The sequence below is a fragment of the Schistocerca nitens genome, chromosome 2 (assembly GCF_023898315.1).
Source record: "Schistocerca nitens isolate TAMUIC-IGC-003100 chromosome 2, iqSchNite1.1, whole genome shotgun sequence".
NCBI classification, from domain to species: Eukaryota; Metazoa; Arthropoda; class Insecta; order Orthoptera; family Acrididae; genus Schistocerca; species Schistocerca nitens.
The window spans coordinates 468,750,755-468,769,476 of record NC_064615.1 but is presented as its reverse complement, the minus strand read 5'-3'; the positions used below and the strand labels follow the sequence as shown (position 1 = coordinate 468,769,476).

General features: G+C 38.9%; 1 protein-coding gene across 2 annotated transcripts in view; it reads left to right on the top strand.

Moving 5' to 3' along the window:
* The window catches only part of LOC126236384 (mitochondrial glycine transporter A-like), a 117,334-nt gene extending 103,590 nt beyond the window's left edge, over positions 1-13,744 (top strand). For both annotated transcript variants that reach the window (XM_049945671.1, XM_049945670.1), the window contains exons 4-9: positions 237-321; positions 2,167-2,343; positions 2,641-2,809; positions 7,594-7,769; positions 10,674-10,766; positions 11,962-13,744. In XM_049945671.1, coding sequence (XP_049801628.1) covers positions 237-321; positions 2,167-2,343; positions 2,641-2,809; positions 7,594-7,769; positions 10,674-10,766; positions 11,962-11,988 — 727 coding nt within the window. In that variant the 3' untranslated portion in view covers positions 11,989-13,744. The remainder of the gene's footprint in view (positions 1-236; positions 322-2,166; positions 2,344-2,640; positions 2,810-7,593; positions 7,770-10,673; positions 10,767-11,961) is intronic.
* The last annotated feature ends 4,978 nt before the right edge of the window (positions 13,745-18,722 follow it).

Here is an 18,722-nt window from a genome sequence, read left to right as displayed (position 1 = left end):
AATTTCCCATAGGCTTAATTATTAACTTGTTGCACAGATTTAATATTGTTTGTATCACAAACTGAACCATATCTTCATTAAAACCTCTGAATGTAACATGAAAACCACTAGATTAAGCTATAACATTTCTCTTACACAATAACTGAAAAATTTGTTCAGATAAATGAAAAATAATGAGTAGTTAAAGTACTAGTATACAAAGTAGAGAGAAAATAATAAATTTTAATGCATTTCAGGCATCGATCATCTGGTATGATAACTATTATGGTCCACATCCTTCGGAAGGAACATCTTGCAGGGCTGTGGAAGGGCATGACTCCTGTAAGTACATTGTAAAGTATTTTTTCTGTTTTTGGCCTTCATTTAATTCTGTAATTATCATCAAAATTCCAAACACTGCTATGCTTATTTAAAAACATGACATTTTTTTAAATGTCATTAATGCAAACACAACAACTGTATGAAATGTGAAGGCCAGAAACATTGCTGCAAAGAATACTCAGATGATAAAGAAAGAATGGTGAAGAGGGTAAATCAGAATGTCATACACAACTATAGATTGATAAACGTAATGGTTACTTGGTAAAATAAGTGGAGGAAATCATACTGATCACTCACTTTTAATTGGCCTGTAAGCGAAGGATGCTGGGAGCGAAAGCTTACAATCAGCTTGTAGCACATTGGGTGCTAAGGCAAGCCCCACCTCCTCCTCCCAGAGCAGCTAAGGAAACATGTAATAGGTTAATGCGTGCCAGAAGTGACACGAAAATCTATGGCAAGTTGCTTGAAGGATCAGGTAGCAGGTACAGTCTCATTGCTCATTTTGGTAAATAATATTAAGTCACTATGCACAACACGAAGCACAGTCAATAAAATATTCATAATGGTTATTTATTGTTATGGTGCAAAAACTGATACACAGCTAATGATGGCAGCATCTGTTAACAATCCAGAGCAGCCCAAAGTCAGCTGACTTCCACTGATCACAGAGGGACCAAGTGAAATGTGCATGCAGTAACAACAAAGAACTACTCTTGTAAAAGATATGGTCAACTGAGTGACATAAGAGAGAGAGAGACAATATATGTGCTATGCCAATGAAGTGAATAAAGTATCCAGAAAAAAAGATATGAACTTAATGTAAAAGGCAATTAGAGGAAAAGAAAGCTGTGGTATGATTATTTCTATGTTATAACAGGGGAGTAAGATGACGGAGTACAACAACAATTAACCCACGGCAACATGTCGTAATTTTCTGTGACATCACATATGTTTCATGCTCTGTTACTTGAGACATACTGAAAATGTAATACCTGGAACTATAACCTAAAGGCCCTGTGATATTAACAGTTTATGCTACTTACACTGTATCTTCGAAGTTGCTGCACACTGCACTCGCTGAAACCTGCTGAGTACCATTTATCGGCAGGGTACATCATTATGTGATGAAAAATCATATTGTTTATTGAATGGCATACAAAACTGAGCAGTATAAATTGTCACATATCGGGTAGACCACCTTGAGCTGCACTAGCTGCTGACATTCTTTGGGTTTACTTCACTCACTCCCAGATGGCGTAAAGGACTATGAAATTTAAAATATGACAACAGTTGCATAATGCACATGGCATAAGAGGGTTGTTCATTTGATCTTAAATATTACTGCACATAATCATAACAACTCACATCTAACACACGCTGGCAAATACCAAGTTTCAAATGTGGCATTTCAACAGACACATGAGAAAACTAACCAAATGTCCACTGAATGGCAGTCTCTTCTCAATGAATGATCACTGTATGGGAAGTAAATAAACCAAAGAAATTTAGTATTGACATTTTTATCTACAATCATGATTACTTACAATATAGAAGTTACTTATGGAATATGTGGATCCCATTTCAAGTTCGTACCAGTGTGCAAATCCAAACAATTTTGAGAGTTGACAGCAGTGGATTATTCCTTCAAACTTGTTTTAAAATACTTCAAAGAAAACATAGACATAGGTAGTACATAATTTTTTTCTTATTGGTCAAACGTTATTACAAACACTTGCAGTTTCGGGCTACCTTTGATCTACAATAAATTTCCTCATAGCACCTTGTTGTACTTTCTAAAAGTGTAATTTTCAATGCTTTATGTGCTACATATTTTTCGTGTTTCAGTCAATAACACGCTGTGTGCCAGGTGTTGGGCTGTACTTTTCATCACTTCACTGGCTGAAATCGCACCTTGTGCAAGGAGATCCTGGACCGATGCAGGCAGTTGCATTGGGCATGATGGCAAGGACATTGTCTGGAGTTCTTCTTATACCAATCACAGTTGTGAAAACACGTTTTGAGGTGTGTGTTACCGTAACATGTATAGTGTTTCACACTGTCAAATATGATATTAGAATAGTGACTTTCAGATGCATTTTATATCTCTTTCTACAAGGCATAAAAGAAAAGTATGGAAATGTTAGTACAGATATCTTCCTTTAAGTTTCAACACTATCATATTTCCACAGCAGTGTGACATATTTATGAAATTACTTAATTTTTTTTTTAGTAAAGAAAGTTGTTTCATTTAACAGTTTCTTATTGAGGTGTATTCCAATACAGTTTCACAATTTTCTGAATGTGTATCTGTATTTCCAGAGTGGAGTGTACCAATATGGAGGTGTGACAGAGGCACTGCGTGTCATATACCGGACAGAAGGTGCCCGTGGACTATGCTGTGGTCTGCTTCCAACACTTATTAGAGACGCACCATTCTCAGGGATATACTTAATGTTTTACACGCAAGCTAAGAAAACAGTGCCACAGGGTGAGTTTCGTACAGAGGATGTAGTGCATTATACTAAAAATTGAGTGACATATTAATTAAATGTTTGAGATTATTATATACAGACAGTGATGATATTCCAGAATGAGATTTTCACTATGCAGCGGAGTGTGCACTGATGTGAAACTTCCTGGCAGATTAAAACTGTGTTCCCGACCGAGACTCGAACTGGGGACCTTTGCCTTTATGTAGTATGAAAGGCAAAGGTCCCGAGTTCGAGTCTCGGTTGGGCACACAGTTTTAATCTGCCAGGAAGTTTCAGTGATGGTATTATTTGTTATGTAGTATTATAAGTAAGCAGTGTAAAAAAAAGACACAAGTCATCTTTTACATATACAGTATATCCTCCCTAAGAGTCATCAGCTGAATTTTCTGTTGTTTCACCAGATATTTGTAATTTCATGTTTGCAGTGTGTATCTGGAGTCAGCCCCAACAAATACGGCTTATCACATCTTTCAAGCAACATCCAGTGCCGATTTCTTTTCAGTTACAAACAAAATTATCTGTAAAGCAGAATTTTACATACCCAGTTGATAAAGTAGTCCCAAATTAGTCAAGTGTAAAATTTGTTTTATTGACATGTATTAACAGGGACAGTAAAACATGAAGAATCACTAGTACACTCAAAGCAACTGACAATGCTGTTGCATTGCAGTAGCAGTTGGCATGGGCCAGGTTGCTGCTGGAGTACTGCTTATTCTTCATGTTTCACATCAATAAAAATAAATATCACACTAGACTAATTTGATACCACTCTGTAGAATGAGTGCCTAAAATTCCACTTTAAAAATCATACCGCTTGTAACGGGAAACAAACCGACATATTCCGTCGACGCTAGGTGTTGCGTGGAAGATGTGAAGAGCAGTGTTTGTTTAGATTGACTCTAATTACACATTTTAAATCCCTGCATACTGAAAGTGTGTAAAGGACCAACAATTCAAGTAACATTGCAAGATGAACCCTGGGAGTGTGAAAATGACTTGCCTTAGTGTATTCAAGGATTACAGCAGTTCCTGCTATGTTAGGATTAAACATTTGAAAAACACACAGAGAAGGAAAAAAGTAAATGCCGAAGACTCTTAACAGGATGCCGGGCATATTTTGAATGTCAGCTACTAATTTCGATTTATTTGTTTAGGTAATATTGTTCATGTTTATGAAATACTTGAACATATTTTGTACCTGTATTTCTCCAAATAATTCTGTGCAAGTATTAGAATAGTTTCCTCAGAAACACTACTGCAAGTTCCTTCCCCATCTGTAGAAGGGCTACAGTGACCCTTCTTTGAGAGGATCTTAGTTATGACAGCAAAAAGCTCTTTGGATTTTTCCTCTTTTTAACACTCTGTTTTCATACAGTGCTCTAATACTGTCTAGTCATTGGCATTTACTTTGCTCCTTCTCTGTGTGTTTCTCAAATGTTTAATCCTGATGTAGCAGGAACTGCTGTAACCTTTCCATAAACAAAGAAAAGTCAGTTTCATTCTCCCAGGGGTCATCTTGCGATGTTTGTTGACTTGTTGCTCCTCTGCAAACTTTTAATATGTGGATTTCAGCTCTTAGAAGTGTGAGATCATTCATTTTTCCATAGTTTTTTTGCGCACTTTCTTACAATTCTTGAAAATATGTATATTGACTTAAGTTTCCATCCATACACTCAACTTGCGTCCGATGCAGTAACTAAAAGTTCATTGCTGTAAATATCACTGCCCAAATACACACATCTTGTTTTATCTTGATTTCACAAGTATTTTTATGTTGATTATCATGACCTTTCATCTAGAATGCTGAACCTGCTGCTCACTGCAGTATTTTCATTTCTTTTGCATCAGATTGAAGACAATGATGCAACATCATTTGTGAATGTTAGGCTCTTATTGCCCACACTCATTTTCTTTGAGTAGCTATACTCACTTCCCCCCTGCCTCCCCACCTTCATTTTCTCTCTCTCTCTCTCTCTCTCTATATATATATATATATATATATATATATATATATATATAACAAAGATCATGTGACTTACCAAACGAAAGCGCTGGCACGTCGATAGACACACAAACATACACACAAAATTCAAGCTTTCGCAACAAACTGTTGCCTCAAAGCTTTCGCAACAAACTGTTGCCTCATCAGGAAAGAGGGAAGGAGAGGGAAAGACGAAAGGATGTGGGTTTTAAGGGAGAGGGTAAGGAGTCATTCCAATCCCGGGAGCGGAAAGACTTACCTTAGGGGGAAAAAAGGGCGGGTATACACTCGCGCGCGCGCACACACACACACACATATCCATCCACACATATACAGACACAAGCAGACATATTTAAAGACAAAGAGTTTGGGCAGAGATGTCAGTCGAGGCGGAAGTGAAGAGGCAAAGTTGATGTTGAATGACAGGTGAGGTATGAGTGGCGGCAACTTGAAATTAGCGGAGATTGAGGCCTGGTGGGTAACGGGAAGAGAGGATATATTGAAGAGCAAGTTCCCATCTCCGGAGTTCGGATAGGTTGGTGTTGGTGGGAAGTATCCAGATAACCCGGACGGTGTAACACTGTGCCAAAATGTGCTGGCCGTGCACCAAGGCATGTTTAGCCACAGGGTGATCCTAATTACCAACAAACACTGTCTGCCTGTGTCCATTCATGTGAATGGACAGTTTGTTGCTGGCCATTCCCACATAGAATGCATCACAGTGTAGGCAGGTCAGTTGGTAAATCACGTGGGTGCTTTCACACGTGGCTCTGCCTTTGATCGTGTACACCTTCCGGGTTACAGGACTGGAGTAGGTGGTGGTGGTAGGGTGCATGGGACAGGTTTTACACCGGGGGCGGTTACAAGGGTAGGAGCCAGAGGGTAGGGAAGGTGGTTTGGGGATTTCATAGGGATGAACTAACAGGTTACGAAGGTTAGGTAGACGGCGGAAAGACACTCTTGGTGGAGAGGGGAGGATTTCATGAAGGATGGATCTCATTTCAGGGCAGGATTTGAGGAAGTCGTATCCCTGCTGGAGAGCCACATTCAGAGTCTGGTCCAGTCCCGGAAAGTATCCTGTCACAAGTGGGGCACTTTTGTGGTTCTTCTGTGGGGATTCTGGGTTCGAGGGGATGAGGAAGTGGCTCTGGTTATTTGCTTCTGTACCAGGTCGGGAGGGTAGTTGCGAGATGCGAAAGCTGTTGTCAGGTTGTTGGTGTAATGGTTCAGGGATTCCGGACTGGAGCAGATTCGTTTGCCATGAAGACCTAGGCTGTAGGGAAGGGACCGTTTGATGTGGAATGGGTGGCAGCTGTTATAACGCAGGTACTGTTGCTTGTTGTTGGGTTTGATGTGGACGGACGTGTGAAGCTGGCAATTGGACAGGTGGAGGTCAACGTCAAGGAAAGTGGCATGGAATTTGGAGTAGGACCAGGTGAATCTGATGGAACCAAAGGAGTTGAGGTTGGAGAGGAAATTCTGGAGTTCTTCTTCACTGTGAGTCCAGATCATGAAGATGTCATCAATAAATCTGTACCAAACTTTGGGTTGGCAGGCCTGGGTAACCAAGAAGGCTTTCTCTAAGCGACCCATGAATAGGTTGGCGTACGAGGGGGCCATCCTGGTACCCATGGCTGTTCCCTTTAATTGTTGGTATGTCTGGCCTTCAAAAGTGAAGAAGTTGTGGGTCAGGATGAAGCTGGCTAAGGTGATGAGGAAAGAGGTTTTAGGTAGGGTGGCAGGTAATCGGCGTGAAAGGAAGTGCTCCATCGCAGCGAGGCCCTGGACGTGCGGAATATTTGTGTATAAGGAAGTGGCATCAATGGTTACAAGGATGGTTTCCGGGGGTAACAGATTGGGTAAGGATTCCAGGCGTTCAAGATATATTTTTCGCACGTGGAATGTTTCCCTCTCTCTGAAACATTCCACGTAGGAAAAATACATCCAAAAACAAAGATGATGTGACTTACCAAATGAAAGTCCTGGCAGGTCGACAGACACACAAACAAACATAACATACACACAAAATTCAAGCTTTCGCAACAAACTGTTGCCTCATCAGGAAAGAGGGAAGGAGAGGGAAAGACGAAAGGATGTGGGTTTTAAGGGAGAGGGTAAGGAGTCATTCCAATCCCGGGAGCGGAAAGACTTACCTTAGGGGGAAAAAAGGACGGGTATACACTCGCGCGCACACACACACATATCCATCCACATATATACAGACACAAGCAGACACATTTAAAGACAAAGAGTTTGGGCAGAGATGTCAGTCGAGGCAGAAGTGCAGAGGCAAAGATGTTGTTGAATGACGGGTGAGGTGTGAGTGGCGGCAACTTGAAATTAGCGGAGATTGAGGCCTGGTGGATAACGGGAAGAGAGGATATATTGAAGAGCTCTCTCTCTATATATAAAATCTCACTCTCACCCAAACCTACTGTCAGTCATCCTCACAGGCAGCTCTGAGGTATTAGCAATAGAGCTTTTCCTCCTTTTGGGTAAATAGTTGTAATTTGTTGTGTATCATCCACCTGTGTCCTTTCGTTTGTTGTTCAAAAAAGATTTGTACACAAAAATTCATATAAGCATGATAAATTTTGTGTTAGTTTGTTAAGTTGGAAGGGTAAGTACTTCTCCCAAACCTGGAATCAGATAATAAACTCCATCACTTTTACTGTCACAGTCCTTTTCTTTTGACTATGCAAAGGAAAAAAGAAAGGATTAGGTTTGTTCAAAGTGCAAAAGCAATTCCTTTTGTTTCACACCAAAGTCAAAGTTTAATCTAACCTCTTGTTTTTGCAGAATGGCTTCAGCAGACATCAGCAGGTGGCAACAGCTTCACACATTTTGGGTGTGGGGTGATTGCTGGTGTAATGGCATCAGTGGTTACCCAACCTGCAGATGTGCTCAAGACGAAGATGCAACTCTACCCACATAAATTTTCATCTGTGCTGTCTGTTGTTATGTATGTCCAAAAGGTCAGTAAATCCGCATTTCACATTTTCCTTGACAATTATTTAACACATTGACTGCCACACACTTAGAAATGGCTGTTTCATCCCTTGGCCAGGCCAGGAACACGGCATTAGGCATGAGGCACTGCTGTGACTGCCAGTGGTCACACAGCAGTCAATCTGTTAAAGTAAGAATTGTAATGAGTGTCTCTCGTAAGGTGCCAGGTGGGTTATCTCTGGTATTTCAGCAGGTATTTGCAGTTTAATTTTTACGTTGTGTAGCTGGAGTCAGCCCAAATAATTAATGCTCATCATGTCTTTCATGTGAGACTCAGTGTCGGCAAAAACTTTGGTTTAATGTTACAAACAAAATTATATTTAAATCAGGATTTTACCTGCTCATTCGATAGAGCATTCCCTAATTAGTCTAGTCTGATATTCATTTTGTGTGTATGTAGTAATAGGGACAGTAAAACACAAAGAACAAACAGCAATCCAGCAGTGATTCAGTAGCGCTGCATGCTTGGCGGTAGCTGTAGAGTAATCTGGGACTGCTGAAATGAATGGGAAAGTAAAATTCTGCTTTAAAGATAATTTTGTCTGTGACAGGAAACAAACTGATGCTTTCCCCTCTAACCTGGTTCACACAACATGGTGAGCAGTAATTGTTTGGGCTCGACTCGATCTACACAATGCAAAAATTAAATTCCAAACGTCTGCTCAAATGCCAGAGAAAATGCTTCTGACAACTCTCACAAGAGATACCCTGTATTTCAGGACTTTCCACGGAATACTTTTGTAGTGATGTATTACACACTACTAGGCAGTTAAATTGTCAAATGTGTGAATTAAACAATTATTTCATATTCAGTGTTCCTTTACATAATGGGTCAGCCATGATGTGCCAAACTTCACACATGCAGCATGTGTGGGCCAAGGTCCAGCCTGTCACTCGGCTTTGCTCAGTCGTTTCTCGGAAGTGTCCAGAGCAGCGCGACATTTCATTTAGCATTGCAGCGCAGCATTTTGCGGTTGGCACAATTCTCTGAGTTCGTCAGAATTCTGGTGTCAGTGCTGTTTACCCTTCGCAACTCCTTCGTAGTATGAAGGACGTTCACAGGTCTAGTGGCTGTTTGCACAAAAAGAGGCAGTCTAGCGATCATCAGAGTTCTTTAAAATGAATGAAATGACAGAAGAGAGGGATGAGAATTTTCAGTTTGTACAAGTGACGGTTACTGCTTATTTACTATGAAATGACATTATAGTACAATGCAGAAAGATTTTAAATTTTTAGATTACTATGAAAGAGTCAAAAATTACAACATTCGACACATGGCATTCACTGTCCTCCACTTCAAGAAGCACTTTGTGCCAGATTTGCAGGCATAGAGCTCTAGAAGACATTGGTGGTATGAGTAGTAAAATTTCTGAAGTCGCACCCATTATTCCATTTTCAGTTGCAATAGTTTTCAGTGGAAATGAACAAAGAATATGGAGACTTTAAATATTGCTGCAAAGTGCATTGGTGAAATCAAGGGGCATATCTGGAACGATTTTTAGATTTAAATCCCACAATTGTTGAGTTTTTGAAGGAAAAAGGAGTGCAGGGATGAAAATTAGAACAATCTGAATGGATTGCAGACTTCACATTTTGAGTGGACTTGGCTGCACACTGTCCACGGTAAGACACTGCCAGATAACTTCTTTCTGATTTGATGGAGATGCATTTAAAAAGAAAATCGCATTGTAGAAAACACATTCGGATAAAGACTGTCCAGTTCCCTAACTCACTGGCATTAAAAAAGGCACAAGGTTTGAGGAATTCCTTGTGGCTTTACAAGAATTACGATAGGACACTTTCAGTCTTACATCTGCTTTTGAGACCATTTGCCATTTCAGTTGAAAACACTCCTGTGCACGTGCAGGTGTAACTGGTTGACTTGCAAGATAATTCCTGTTTTAATTACAAATCTTTTTATGTTAAAATGTACAGACATCAGCACTGCTTTTATCAGGTAGATTTTCCAAATTTCCATAATGAGGTTGCAAATGTGCTATCATATTTCAGGCAACATATTTGTGTGAAAGACCTTTTTTCGATTATGAAACTAAATAAGTTATATTATGTGGTAACTTGAGGGTGAAACTGTGAAATTATCTGTGTCTGTTTGTATGCCGACACTTTGTACCAGGTATGCCTTCAGTGCACAAAAAATAATTAATTAATACTGAAAACTTGTTTTCTTAGTGATTTACATTGTTGAGGACTGTGGAATATAAAACCAAGTCATATGTAGTATGACTTTACTGACATTTAAATGTGCCATGTTCGCTGTTTTCCCCAGCCTCGTGCTGAGACAGAATGGTGTGGTGGTAGGGAAAATGTGAAGTGAGACTGAGGGCTTTGGCACCTGGGCTTGACTTGTGAGCCAAAATCTTGGCCAACCTCACTTTATGTATTGATCAGCTGTTTGATATCAGCTTCTTGTCATGAAAAATCAGTAGTAGTTACTGAAATAAACATAGTAGGAGAATAGTAAACTAGAAAAGAAGATGGAAAAGTAATCCTAAATCTGTTTATTTGGAGCAGTTGATTGAGAGGTTCTGAGTTGCAATTTGCATGAGATGTAGGAAAATAATACACAGTACACCACACAGTGAAAGTAATAAGCTTGCTTTTTGTGTACATTTCCTCTTTCAACTATTGCTTCATGCTCCTCTTAGGTGTATTTCCCTCACTCGATATAGGCATAGTCTCTCGGATCTCGTAAAGCACCTCAAGAGATGTGCTACAGCCTGATATTTAATTACACCGACTCTAGGAAGGAACAGACTATGGGAATTTTATTAAGAATTGATAGTTGTTTGCTTTATATTTTGATGCTTCCCATGGAAGGTATTTAGAAATGCCTCATATTTTGTTTATAGACTTATGGATTTCAAGGCTACTTCAAAGGACTGGCACCTCGAATGCTCAGAAGAACATTGATGGCTGCTATGGCATGGACAGTTTATGAACAGGTATGGAAATTTACTCCACAATGCAGTCTTATCATACACAGGGGTGGGAAAATTTGTACAATATCCTTAACATTTTGAGATAACCATGCAGCATGAAGGCTGGAAAAAGCTTATGGAATCTTGAGTGTTGGGTTTTCTTGCCCTTACATTAAATGCACAGCTGCAGTGAAGAGTCCCTCCCAAAGATAGTAACACTGTAGATCTAAACTAGTTAGTTAGTCATTCACACAGAAATGGTAATCAGTCACTTTAAAAATTAAAAAAAAATCATACGTAGTACGGACGGTGTTTTCATCATTATCTTCATTTAAAGATAACCCTTTTTGTCATATACACTACACCAGTGTAAAAATATCCACATTTCAATAACATCTTAAAGATCTAAAAACAAAGATGATGTAACTTACCAAACGAAAGCGTTGGCATGTTGACACACACACACACACACACACACACACACACACACACACACACACACAAAATTCAAGCTTTCGCAACCAACGGTTGCTTCATCAGGAAGGAGGGAAGGAGAGGAAAAGACGAAAGGATGTGGGTTTTAAGGGAGAGGGTAAGGAGTCATTCCAATCCCGGGAGCGGAAAGACTTACCTTAGGGGGGAAAAAGGACAGGTGTACGTACACACACACACACACACACACACACACACACACACACACACACACATATACAGACATTTGTAAAGGCAAAGAGTTTGGGGAAAGATCTATTGATGCAGTAAATCTCAGGAAACCTGTAATATTTTTAAGAATGTAATTTTGTCCGAATTTTTCTTTTCGCTTTGTCCCCACCCCCCTCAGTGCAGTGACACACCATGACGGCCAACTACTTTATCTATTACCACTCAGTTTTTGTGCTGGCACATAATTTTCATGCTGATCAAATGTTGATTACTATTGTTACCTGGTCAGCATATATAAACAGACATACAATCTGCTTTCATTCAGATTATAGCAATGATCCTTGGAACAAATGACAGAATTTTCGAAAGAAAAGTACCCCAAGTCCCCTTGTGCTAAGACCTGTGGCTTTAAAGGGCTGTTCTGCAGAATATTAGTTTCACTCAACAAAAAAAAAACCAAACTGTGCACTTTCCTGTCAGATTTGTCAGTTGTGCTCTTATTGTTACCGAGGATAATTATAGATCATTTATTGTTTGTTTGTTTTTTTTGTTACAGATAACTAGACAGATTGGATTGAAATGACCCCTGCTATCGCTGCATTATATGTGGCGCAATGCAGTTACCCAATAGTATTATATTCATCAGACTGCTGAGAGCACGTTGACATCATCCCTCTTGAAATGAGATAGTGTCATTGCTTCAGGAAAGAAAAATTCTTTGCACATGCGGCAAGGAAGATTCGACTGATAGTGTAAGCTGTAATGTCATGGATGTTTGTGATACTGTTCGCGTGAACAAAGTTGACAATTTGCACGGTGGCTGATGGAAGTGACTGTAGAGGCATTTCTGAAAATGTGAAACTCCCATCACCCACCATGCCAAGTGTCAACGTGGTTTGTGAGAATAGTAGCTGAGAGCAACAGATGTCACACCCTATTTATTCCCTCTTAATGTTCATTGAATATTTACAATCAAAGGAACCATATGAAGTCAGCTGTTCTAAGGTCATTAAATTATCAAATTGATATCTTCTTCCAGAAAAGTTATTTAAGTGCAGATATCTGAATTTGCAATTATTTTTCACAGATTGTGATCCTTTATTTTCAACAATCAATATCCTCTGTTATGCAAGTATTTATTGTAGAGTGTTTCATGGGAGATTTATTTTATGTGAGACTACAAATATGTAAACATAATGTCTGTTGTATTTTTGATAGCCGTTATGACTTTTATACACTATCAAGATACAATTTTGAAAATTATTTTTAATAACTATACCATTTACTATAACCCTACTTACTTATGAATTTATAGACAAATGCATATTCTGTGTGTGACGTAGAATGTGGATTTATTCAAGCACTGTTAATCTTTTGCATTCCTGGACATGGCAAGACTTTCTAAATTATAATTAACTACATTGAAAGTGAGCTTATAGAGATGAAGCTTTCAGGATACAAAATGTGCAATGATCAAAAATGTCATTTTTTAAAGTAATAACTATTTCCTTGGACAGGATGAACAAGCATTGGTTTGTGTTACTTCTCGATCAAAATTGATGTATACTTCAACTGATACTGTGTGGATGAATCATTAATAAAGATTCACCTGCTTGCATTTGAGCCACAGGGAATTTGTTTCAACCTATTTGACAGTTTTTTTTCTGCTTACTTATGGATGGAATAATATTTCAGAGCATTTTGTTGTGTATATTGCCTTTAAAATATATAAAGTGCTATACACATACTGTAAATTAGCAATTCTATCCAGGGGTGCTAGGAACAAATGTAAGTAATCCCCACATCACCCAAGACTACACCCACAAGGTAGATTGCTTATATTTCACTTTTTACTGGATCGGAATACATGAAAATAACAATTTCACGATATTATATAGTTAAAACTATAATTTTTATTGCCACAAATGATATTGCTGTGAACAATATTAATTGCTAATTGTGTGCATCAGCAAGAACCAAGGCTCCGATGCCTCTGCTTCGAAGTAGTGGTTCCAATTACAGTGCATGTATATATAGTTATTCGCATTAAAGATGAAATCACAAGTCAAATCATTGTGAATATGTGTAAAAGTATCTTATGTGGTCTGGTATTATTTTTTCCAAAAGCTAAGTCATTAGCATCTATGGAATGGTTGTCTTTTCTATCATTTAAAAGGGCTGGTGAAACATTTTAAACTGTGAAACTTTGGTTCACATTTAAAAACTGGAAAGTCATTTGGATACATATTTCACATTCCTTCCAGCCAGAGGCTTTAAGAATTTTGTGTGTGTTTACAGTAACTGGAATAAGAAAGATGTAATTTGTTTCAGAGATAATTAAACATGTATTTTTATACAAAACAAAGTGGATTTCTTTTTTCCTTCTACCCCTTGTACTCTCTGGAAAAAATTGAAGCACATTCTGCATGACAAAGAATTTGGAAAAAGAGAAGGTCGAAACAGTGCTCAAAAGAATATTTGTGTGAAAAATAAACAAACTGTGGGCCACAGAGAATAACATAAAATTTTTGACACTAAAATCAAAACTTACATATAGCATGCAGGGAAAAAAATGCTGCAAGTCATAAACAAACTCATTTTTTCTTACAGCTCTTTGAACTTCTAATCCCATTTGTAGGTTAGATATGTTTTGTTTGGTGAACGGATGGGATAAAAACACAATGTTAATGTATTATGTTCCATGTTTGATATTTAAAGACTTAATTCAAAATTTTTCTAAAAACACCATCTGAAATGTTTCTTGTATTGACATGAACATACATAGAACAGTAAATATCAAAGATTTGAAGATACAGTAAACAACCGAAAAGGAAAATACTATGCCTAGGGTTCAAAAGACACCTCTTCTATCCTAACAATTTATAAGAGTAAATGGAATCTAAGTAGTTGTGTGTAACTGAACTAATCCATCACAGAAATATTTTTGGGGGACACTGAAAACGTCAAAACATGCATTGCCAGACACATAAATTTCTAATAATCTGCTTTTTCAGCTATCATTAAAAACAAATGGTTTATGTTGCTTGTCACAGAAACTTGCCACTCGCTATTTACAGTGTAAGAATCCTACAGATCATCATCTTACATTATTAGCATAAAGCCAAATGCTCTGCAGAGTTTTGATTTTTGCAGTTACACCCTTTTCATTATTACTGTGTAACAGTTATGAGTATACTGACTGTTATTGAGTTGGTAAGTGTGTACTATGCCACGGAGACTAATTTACTATTAACAGCTTTCCTACAGCACTAACAAATCTGCAAACCCAGATAACACCATGTTTTTTTCTGAGGGGGAGTAGGTTGCAAAATTCGGTTGGGAGTTCGTATGTTACTTTGATATGTATATCACAGTTCAAACTAATTACTTTCCCTAAATACAATAAAGAAGTAGATGACTGGAAGGTCACAGATGAAGTACCAGCAAAGCCATTCAGTTATAGGCACTAATATGAGGGAAGATCAGAAAGTAATGCACAATTTTTTTCCTTCCCTGGTATTACAATGTTGAAATTTTACAATGATATAGTTTGAACTTTGTGCTATAGAGGGCATTTTGCTTCCAGGTGCAGCTCTACCGAGAGAAGCCTCGACTACAAAACAGTGTGCATGTTACTGTTGTTAACTTGCCAGGGGCAGCGAAGTGTAGTTCAATATTTGTGGGCCAGAAGGCCCAAAGTGAGTGAAATTGAAAGGAACATGCATAGCATGTATGGGGATGACTGCATGGACCATAGTAATGTCTCCAGCTGGTATGCTTTCTTCCAACAGGGCTGTGTGAAAAGTGATTCGCCACACTCTGGCAAGATAGTAGAAGCTGCAACCCCCAAAGAATATTGAAGCCATTGAGGCAGCAACTGTGAAGCAGCAGTTCAACATTTCCTATGGTGCAGCGTACAATACTGTTCATGACGTATTGAAATTTTGTAAAGTTGGTACTCATAGGGTGCCTAAGAAACTCAGACAACCATAAGGACCAGTGAATGACGACATGCTTGGATCACTTATTGTGTTATGCCACAGGACATGACTTTCTGAAAGGAATCAGCACTGGTGACGAGTTGTGGGCATAGCAATACAAGCGCAACACAGGGTCACTGCGAATGCTGCAGTCTACATTAAATTTTCAGTTCAGTTGCATTGTGCCCTTCCTGACAAACATCACAACACTAATGCTGACGATGTCAAACTTCATGACAATACTCCGTCCTATGTTGCTGTTTCTGTTAGAAAATCGCCAAATTTTGGTGGGAGGTGCTCCAGCATCCACCACACAGTCCAGATTGCTCACTGTCGGACTTTCATCTGTTTGGTCCCATGAAGAAATTCCTGGCCGGCCAAGGTTTTGGACAGGTGCAGAAGTGAAATCAGCAGTCCACGGATTTCTTTGCTCTGACCAAATGGGCTTTGAAATGTGAATTTGGTATATTGAAACTGGTACCATGATGGGAGAAATGTGTTGAGAACATTGGTGGCTATGCATGGAAGTAGGTAAAAGACATAAGTTCACTTTGTTCATCTCGTGTTACATTTCTGGTAATAAAATTATTGCATTTTTATTTTTTTCAGAATATTTTTTTTATATTGCTCCTAATTACACTACAAAATAGAAGGGAGTAAAATCATGCAATCAATGCCAGTAGTTTTATCTGAAGGAGGAGGTGGTGGTGGTGGTGGTGGTGGTGGTGGTGGTGGTGGTGGTGGTGGTGAATGACTCATAATCAAAATGCACAATAAAGTTTCTCAACTGGTTTATCAATCTCTGGTCAAACAGGACATTTACATATGAAGTTTCATGTAGAGAGTGATTAAAAATATACGTTTCTGGGACCTAATTACACTACAAAATAGAAGGGAGTAAAATCATGCAATCAATGCCAGTAGTTTTATCTGAAGGAGGAGGAGGAGGTGGTGGTGGTGGTGGTGGTGAATGACTCATAATCAAAATGCACAATAAAGTTTCTCAACTGGTTTATCAATCTCTGGTCAAACAGGACATTTACATATGAAGTTTCATGTAGAGAGTGATTAAAAATATACGTTTCTGGGACCTCATAAGATTCAATTTGGGCCTGTTACTTGTCTTGTGCTATCAGTCAAAACATTACTGTGTTTTTTTAACAAACTCTGATATGTCGTGTATGTGCCACAACTAAGGATGAAGTGCAAACATCTTATGGCATATTTCATTCTTCCACTAACCTCCTGCCCCCTGAAGTGATGTATGCATCAAAGGCAAGTTGTGCACCTCGTGAACACCCACTGGTTCGCTGTGGGACCAGCAAGAGGTGGTACAAGCAACTGGCGCCACATTTGAAACTGTCATTCCTGCCTCCATACAAGCATCTAGTATACACCATTGCTTTTGCTTGATATCCAAAGCCTGCTATGTTTTCACCCCTGGTATCTGTGAAAAAGAGTCTTGGCTCATGCGTTAAGAGATTAGGATTCTCTTATAAACGAGGCTGCCAGGATTGAACAGTAACAAAAAAATGGCTCTGAGCACTATGAGACTCAACTGCTGAGGTCATTAGTCCACTAGAACTTAGAACTAGTTAAACCTAACTAACCTAAGGACATCACAAACATCCATGCCCGAGGCAGGATTCGAACCTGCGACCGTAGCGGTCTTGCGGTTCCAGACTGCAGCGCCTTTAACCGCACGGCCACTTCGGTCGGCGAACAGTAACAATTATAACAGAGATGAGGGGCACACACTTAGTAGAACATGGGGGTGGGCTCTGGATATTGGCTGAAAGCAAACACCCGATACTTGACACTTGTAAGGAGGCGGGAGCTGTATTTTCAAACTTGTAGCTGGTTTCTTGCACCACCTGACATTATTGGTTCCGAGTCAAGACTAGAACTGTTGCAAGCTATGAAACTCACCTTTCATGAATGTTTCAATCTGGCCTTCTTCGGATGGTTCCAGATGCTACTTTGGTGCCTATATACATGGAACACCATGCCAGCCGCAGCAGTCATTGGTGTTTTAGTCCAAATATCGATGGCAGAGATAGCCATCAAAAGCTCGAGTGTCTTATTTAAAACGATAGTTTGTAAATCAAGAAGAGTTTATTTAGGCATGCCACAATGAAAGACTGAGGACACAAAACACAAAAGGGTTATCTGATTAGGTACTGACAGCACTGGCTCAGGCATTCCCAGACTTTACATGATACCGCACACTGAATTCTTAGTTTTCAGATGCAAAATTATATCCATTCGTGTCTGTCTATCAAGCTGAATATTCAGAGCCTCTCTCGAGAACCACACCATTTTTACATCAACATGCCTGTGCCTTTATATTTAATAATAATAATAATAATAATAATAATAATAATAATAATAATAATTGGTTCAGGACAGAACTAATGAAGCCTCGGACAGGCGCTGTCATGGTCGGGGACGACGCTTTAACCCTATGCCCGTCCACAATGGTAACAACACTGCTAGCCACATGGAAAATGATTTAAATCCAAATACAGGTGTTTTGCAGGACATGCTTCCTGCAACCACTCTAGAAGGAAAACAAAGACAGAGGATGAGATGGTCAGATGAAGTTAACCGACACCTCATGTTCTGTTATTACCAAGCAACAAACTTAGGAACCAACACAACTGGATACAGATCACAAATATACACAACATTTATTACCAAATACCCAGAATTAAAATTTTTAACAGAACAACGACTAGCTGATCAGATTTGTGTAATAATCAAAAATAACAGGATACCCCGGTCAGAATTAGAAAACATCAAACAACAAGTACAACAAATACTGGAACAAACTAATGTGCAATCAGAAGAAGAAGAAGAAAATAAAGTAATGGAGTCAAACATCCCAGAGCAAACAAACAAAGAACAACACGCATCATTTAAACAATCAGAGGAAAACGAAATCTTAAGACAGCCACCAGAACAAGCACAAATAGAACATGAAGTGACACACTTGTTAGATATAGAAGAAAAATTTCAGTTGACATATATAGAATACAAAGACACAAATACAGACATTAGACCATTCTTGCATAGACCCCCAAATAACTCACAAGTCGAAACAACAATAACAACTATCAACACAATCATACACAACAAAATAAATGAAAATACAACTATGGAAGAGTTACAACTACTGGTTTATGTAGGAGCACTCACTACACTAAATACACGCACTAGGCAGAGATCAGAACCAACCAACACACAGAAGAAACCCACAAAACCAGCATGGCAACACAGGCTACAGATCAGAATAGAAAAACTGAGAAAAGACATCGGACAGCTAACACAGTTTATA